Source organism: Dinoponera quadriceps, unplaced genomic scaffold (assembly GCF_001313825.1).
Source record: "Dinoponera quadriceps isolate SergipeBrazil2010 unplaced genomic scaffold, ASM131382v1 scaffold3, whole genome shotgun sequence".
Lineage (NCBI taxonomy): Eukaryota > Metazoa > Arthropoda > Insecta > Hymenoptera > Formicidae > Dinoponera > Dinoponera quadriceps.
Window position 1 is genome coordinate 482,083 of NW_014554293.1, and position 6,997 is coordinate 489,079.

General features: G+C 42.8%; 1 protein-coding gene across 1 annotated transcript; it reads left to right on the forward strand.

Annotated features, from left to right (window-relative positions):
* Positions 1-2,209: 2,209 nt before the first annotated feature.
* Positions 2,210-6,966, forward strand: LOC106743110 (circadian clock-controlled protein-like). The gene is made up of 4 exons (XM_014616646.1): positions 2,210-2,394; positions 4,638-5,018; positions 5,942-6,091; positions 6,353-6,966. Exons 1-4 carry the CDS (start codon positions 2,316-2,318, stop codon positions 6,499-6,501), a joined length of 759 nt encoding a protein of 252 aa, XP_014472132.1. The 5' UTR covers positions 2,210-2,315; the 3' UTR covers positions 6,502-6,966.
* Positions 6,967-6,997: the final 31 nt, after the last annotated feature.

Here is a 6,997-nt window from a genome sequence, read left to right on the forward strand (position 1 = left end):
ATAATCCAGATAATATTTTGGCGTAAAACCAAGTTGATTTATTTATCTTTAATATGTTTAAAACTTGCTTAAACCTTAGCGTTCCCACTATGTCCCGGATTCCTCAACTTTTGTTTATAAATATGAAAGAGGGAAAAATCAGACCTAAATAGAAATTGCACACTTGTAGATTTACAGTATATGCGAGGAGATTGCATAAGATCGGCGCCAAGGACGGCAAGGCGGTTTATTCTAATGACAATCCGTGCACGAGACAATAATTGTCGTCATTAATCTCAGTCGCCTGTGGAAATCATCGAGGACAGAGAAATATTGCGAATGATTAGAGACAAAAGAAGGAAAGCAGGATTAGTAATGACAATTGTTTATATTAATAATAACCACAACGACGTACACGCGCGAATCTCCATACATAAAATATTAGTTCTTTTCGTGTCAATTATATACATATTCGAGTCGCCGATATGACGGAGCGTTAGAAAGCTGCACAGCCGTTGCGCTGGCGGCGAATTATAAGGAAGAAAAAAACTCCTTAGCGAGATTTTATACTTCCTCTCTCCGTCCAGGGAAAAGAAACATGTTCGGATCGCAACCGTGGCCTATGGCCTGAAAGTCTTTGTTGACATTTGCAGCTTACAGATATCGTAATTTCTAGCGTAATATTGCACCTACCCGCGCGCGAGATTCTAATATTACCGTCGGTATAATACTTATATTACTACATATTATTATGCAGTCGATATTACGTCATCATGTAGCGCGAACGCTCGCATTCTGCTACTACATTACGCGGCTGCGAGGATATAAATGGGTTTTTCTTTACTTTGCCTTCTCTCTCTCTCTCTCTCACCCTCTCTCTCTCTCTCTCTCTCTCTCCTTTTTTCTCTTTATTTGATTCACAATTTCATGTATGTGAGTTACACTCAAACAAAAATCTTTCCGTTAGCAATAAAAAGATCGCTTTCGGCGTTTATTGGTGTTGCCGCGATATCTCGTGCCGAGATTGCTTCGATTTGTGCGAATAACAGCATACAAGCGTATGATTTTTTACACGAGAAATAAAACCGCATAAATGTGTAATTTCATACATACGCGTGTGCATTCGCTACTTTTGGATTCGTACATTTGGATTTGCAGCGTAAGAGTGATGTTGCTGCTTACGTCACGACACCGTGATTCCACGCGTAAGAGTAGTAACAGTGTCAAGGTGTGTGACGATGCAGGATTCATCACACGAACGCCGAATCTCGAATAACGTGGGAATTTCGGCAAATATATACAGAGCGGGACCGGTCCGATGTTGAAACGTGCGAGAAATACGAGCGGCAAGGAGTCGCTAGAAAGGAGAAAAAACTGTTAGATTCAAGTAAACAATTACTCCTTATTCTCAGCCTTATTATTATTAGCGAATTATTTTCGCTCGGACCAAGTAATATTTATCGATAGCGAATAAAATATTTCCCAAGTAAATGATCCAAAAGTAAAACATCTACCGGGTGAAACTTACTTAATCGAAATAAAAGGTTTGTTAAGGAGTATCGGAGTAATTGTTTACTTGAATCTAGCATTGTTTTCCGTGTAGTTACAAGGGAAGACAGAGAAGAAGAGAAAGAGGATGAAGAAAGGCGCGTTACGCCGAGATGGAAAACGCCGGGCCGGGAGGATCCTCGGCCGCGCGCGATCTCGCTTGCGAAATTACTCGCGGCAATTTCGCGAGCGAAGGTCTCCCGCGGGACCGTCGTGTTATCTGCCGCGGAAAAACGGCACTTTGCTGCGACGTTGTTTCGAAAGTCAACGGATTCCGCCTCGAAAGGGCGATATATAATCAAAGCAGCCACGCGACATGATTCTCCTTCATCCTTAGACATCGTAGATTAGGACTTCGCGTCGGTTCGCCGGTTCCCGCGCGAGGAGATCCATCGTTCGCGGGGATGGCACTTGACTGTAATCTCCGGGGTCTTCTTCTTCGCGGTCTCCTATAAATTCCGCCGGACGTCGCACGCGTACGGAGAGAGAATCGCATATGCACACCTGTGTGCGCGTTACACCTGCGTGTCTGTACGCCGCGCTTGGCTACGGCCCTGACTGAGTTAAAAGGAGGCATTCTAGCGTGATAAATTCACCGTCGGCCGTCGTGGGTATGCCCGAGGTGGGGTACACCACGAATGCGGAGAAAGTGCACTTACTTTATATATACCCGTGAGACGGCGGCATCGCACGCATTTTCGATATCGCTGTCGCTAATTGCGATTTCGTGCGCATCCCGTGAAAGGGACACCGGCAATCCAGTCGAAACCGACCGGTCATCATCGAGCATGGGGATCCTCGGCAAGACGACGCTGATCGGAGTCATGCTGATCGTCGCATGGATCGGAGGAGCCGTTTCACAGCTGCGTAAGTTCGTCTCTCGTTTTCCACGAAGCGATCGACGCAGATAATCAGCGCGATTACTGACAATCACGGCCAGTGGCAATTCTTTTATTCGTCGGAAACGACTAGTAATGTGCACACCTGTTTCTCTAGATTTCCCGCTTCCTTCTTCCTCGAGTCACCGCTTTAAAATCGTACCGATACCACTTGTTAACCTTCTTGTGTCCTTCCCGCGTGTCGATCGGCATATCGTGAAACGTGCCGTTGTGGAAATTAAAAAAAACTGGTTCCGAGTTTTTGCGCGGTTAGATGTAAATACAACGTTTGATTATCTCTCAGCGCGGAATCATTCGCGCTTTATTATTCAGGCATGTGACTTTTTACGGGAAGAGAGGAGAGAATGAGTGAATAGCTGACTTAGGAGTCGTATTGAGGCTCGCGAACGCATTGCTAAAATATTCGTTTTCAATATTAATGAGTGTATACGCGTAAACGTGGTTGCTGAATAAACGGTGACCGCAAGTGTCTGTCACCGTATTGTGGGATCGGCACGCAAAGTGAGATTATATCTGTGAATGAAAAGCCGCTTCGATTGCTCTCAGCAGCTAACGCATCTGCCGTTTGCGCAAAATACAAATTTCCCGTCGATCCTGCGGACTTCTTTCCCTCGCACGCAGTTTCTCCCACAGTCGACTAACTCGCAACGGTCATCGTGTGCAGCTAATTTATCGCTCATAATGACGCTCGGCCCGTAATGCGAGGTCATTGGTCGCGCGTGAAACCGGCTGTTTCATCGGGATAAAGAATTACACGCTTCAGCGTGTAGCAATGCAGCCGTTTTCGCTTTTGCGCAACCCCCGCGCTGTAAAATGCGCGAGACTTCGTGAGCGGTCGCGGGCGCGTAATTTATCGTGGCGTGGCTCGGCCAGTCATCGACCGCGAAATCATCGATAGAAACCCCGGAAGTGTTGCGACGATGTCGAAGGAGAATCGGATGGACGCGTGCGCACGTGGAACGATGTCGTTACTCATGCATGCATAAATACGATCCACAATTAAATCTAACCTTTTTACTCGTACAAAGCCCTTTTCTCGCCGACGCACGGCGCTTTCTGTTGCAGCATTCACGATACAAGCGCGTTATTATTTACCGAGATATTGAATATTGAAAAAAAAAGTAGCATACTCGTCCCATCGGACAGGACCATCCTGTCTTTTACTAGATTAATTTATCTGATTGGTCTTCCCAGCCTACATGCAATGTATCGTGCGGTACGCACGAATTTACCGTATCAACGTCAATGAAAGAAAAAGAAGTGAAAGAAAAAGAAGACTCCTTCGCCAGTCGCCAGTTCATAATTCCACTTTCTACTACCGCGCACTTTCGATTTTAGGCCTGGCCAGTCGATTGGCCGGAAAAAAGCCGCTCTCTTAGTCATCGGCGGGTTCTTACCGTTACCGCGTTCGTTCAGCTGACGTTGTAACCAGGGTGCAACGCCTGTCAGCCTGTATTGTTCTCGAAAACGTGCTGCAAATGACGCAAACATGATGCTTACTTCCGAAGTCGCATTCTTCCGGCACGACGACGTCGCGTCGGTGCCTCGGAATTCGGCATGTATTCGCAGAGGAATCTTTAATACTTCCACGAAACTTCCACCGTTTCCAAAAGTATAATCGTAGATCGAATAAACTCGAATCTTCATTCTTCTCTTCTCTTCTCTTGTTCAACGCGCAAATATGCATGGATATTTAATCGGATTCAAACTTTATAAAAGCGTACACGCGGACAAGTATTTACGCTAGCGGTCTCGGTGAACTTTAATCTCGCGATTTCTGCATTCTTAATTTTTCTCTTTTGACAGACAAACGGATATTATGTCAGAAATATGTCTAAATATTTGGCTTAATAAAACATCACGAAATCATACACGCAGACAGGTATTTGCGTTTGCACCTTAGCGATCACGGCGAAATTTAATCTCGCAATTTTTAGATTCTCCATTTTTCTCTTCCGACAAGCAAACAGATTTTGCCACGCATAAATATGCATAAATATTTGGCTTGATAAAACGTCACGAAATTATACATTCAGATAAGTATTTGCGTGCTAGGAACCTCAGTGAATTTCGGTCCTTTCATTTTTAAATTTCACTCGCCGAAGCGGATGTTGGATCGTATTTGCTGGCTCACCAATCGAATCGATAATTCGCAGCTCGTCGCGATAATTGCTAACGTCAACATTGGTTGCATGCGAGGGATACTTTCAGCTCCTGGAGTGACGTCGTGTCCGCGCACGGACAACCTGGCGGAATACAGCCAATGTGTCTTGAAGCAGCTTCAAGTACTGACGCCGTATCTCGCCAACGGAGTGCCTTCGTTGAAGTTGCCAGCGTTAGATCCGCTGTTTCTGCCCTCCCTGACGGTGGACAGGAACTTGGAGTCGCTGAAAGTCAAAGCTAACTTGACTCAGATTCGCGTTTACGGTGCCACGAATTACGTCATACACGAGTTGAAGGCGAATCCTAATGACCTGACGGTCTCCCTCAGAGTTCAGCTGCCTCACTTGCACGTGAACGGCGATTACGATGTACAGGGCAGGTTACTGTTGGTGCCTTTGACCGGACTCGGTAACTTCAAAGGGAATTTCAGTAAGTGCATGACATGTGTTCACATAAACCTACTTTGCCTCGTACAAATCTTTACTATCATAGATTAGATTCGTGTCTCTCTGCGGTATACACAGTGGTTTTTGCGCTGATTTTTTAGATTGACTAATATGAATTGCGATATACAGGATTTTCTTAAAACTAATGTATGTCCTTAACATGATAGATTCTTCGAGATATTCTAAGACAGTTCAAATACGAAAATCTCAAGGCATCAATTTCCGAAATACAAGCGATCGAAACAACGGGAATTTTCGTAAATTAAACGATCTCGAACGACCGAATAGATAACAAAATTATTTTCTTTGATCAATTTCGAATAGACTTGACTTTTACAGAAATTTGTTTTAAACTTTAATTACAAAGATACGTTAAGTTGAAAATTGAGAATTCGTTATGAATGAGGGTCACTTTTTGACATTTTCGTATTTTGGTATAAAAAAAACTTCTTTCATTTCAAAGTCATTGACTTATCAAATATCCCTCGCATAATAACGTCGACTGGGTTCGAGTGCACGAAATCTGACTTTGGAACTAGATCGCTCAAACCATTTTAATTTCGAGAATTTTCAAAGAATTACATTTGAATTTTCTGAAAGTATTTCCTATATAGTTGTTATTTAAGAAAATATGAAAAATAGAAAAATGGATTTTTGACGCCCTAAAGTAGATAGTCCTCTTAAATCTATCTTATTTTGACTACATTTAGATAGGAAAAAAAATGTTCCTTTACTTCACGACAATGCCACGTGTGTGCCGTGCTTTTTTTTTCTCAATAATCTAAGGCATTTTAGCTCGATAAAATATCGAACGCTTTGAAGAAACGAAGCATCTAATTATATAGCAAATAATCATGTCATTTATCTAACGTGACGTTTCTCGTATTCGCAATCTTTCCATTTAAGCCGATACCGAAGTCCAAGTAAACGCACAAGCTAAAGAAATCGTCGACAACAATGGCGTGCAGAGGATTGAAGTGGACAACTTGGTCACTAAAATTCGCGTTGGTAACGGAAATATTAAACTGAAGGCTCCGGCTGCCCATACGTTAGCGGGTAAGTATCGAATTCTGCATCTGAAAATAAATGAAAATTTCTCAATTTCACCACCAGACGTCAGTACCTGTATTGTCTGCAATGATTTTAGAGTAATTCGCTTACGTATGAAGATTATTTCTAAATAAATAATAATAAGATGTGTGTGAAGATATAAATTTTTGCCTTCTCACTGACTAATCCTGACTATGCTCGTGTTTTCTAAATTTTTTAAATTCGCGTTAGAATGTACACTCGCTCATTTATATACGTTTATTTTAGCCGATGCCGCTGCGACGTTCTTCAACGCAAATCCCCGACTAGTCCTGGACATAGCCAGTCCAATTATCGAAGACACAGCTGCAACTGTGAGCAGAGCTCTGGTAGCTAGAGCACTCAGCGTATTGACGAAGCAGGATCTCGTCCCCTAGTAACCATTAAATAATCGAATTTTACAGTCGGCTGGACTTTCACGAAAAAGTAGAACGCCTAGCACAACGATGAGGAATAGCCAATTCGGTGAGATAATTGGCATATGCTTAATAACGCATGTCCATTCATTTTATATTTCCCTCTTCTTTCCTATCATGTATCTCACGATTCTGCGCCGTTTGGCCGCTGAGTGAAGCACGTAGAGCATTGTTGTTTCTTTCTTCTCTTTTGTTTTCAATGTATTTATAAATATATTTTATGTGTTTCATTGATCGTGCGCGAGCGCAATTTCGCAGAGAGCGCGGTCTCACGGTGAGACATCGTTCGTTTTCACTCTCGTTCATGGAAAGTACGTAAATGTTTACTCGCGCGGCAGGGGCGTAGAAAGAAAATACGAACTGATCAGCTGTGCTAATCTCTTTTTATTTGACAAAGTTATTTACATTTCGCTCTTTTAAATATATATATACATATATATATATATATATATATATA

Bases quoted from the DNA above. Each gene is read 5' to 3' on its own strand.
- LOC106743110 (XM_014616646.1), top strand. From the start codon at position 2,316: ATGGGGATCCTCGGCAAGACGACGCTGATCGGAGTCATGCTGATCGTC. The intron at 5,019-5,941 runs GTAAGTGCATGA...TTTCCATTTAAG, and splicing joins TAACTTCAAAGGGAATTTCA to CCGATACCGAAGTCCAAGTA. The intron at 6,092-6,352 runs GTAAGTATCGAA...CGTTTATTTTAG, and splicing joins GGCTGCCCATACGTTAGCGG to CCGATGCCGCTGCGACGTTC.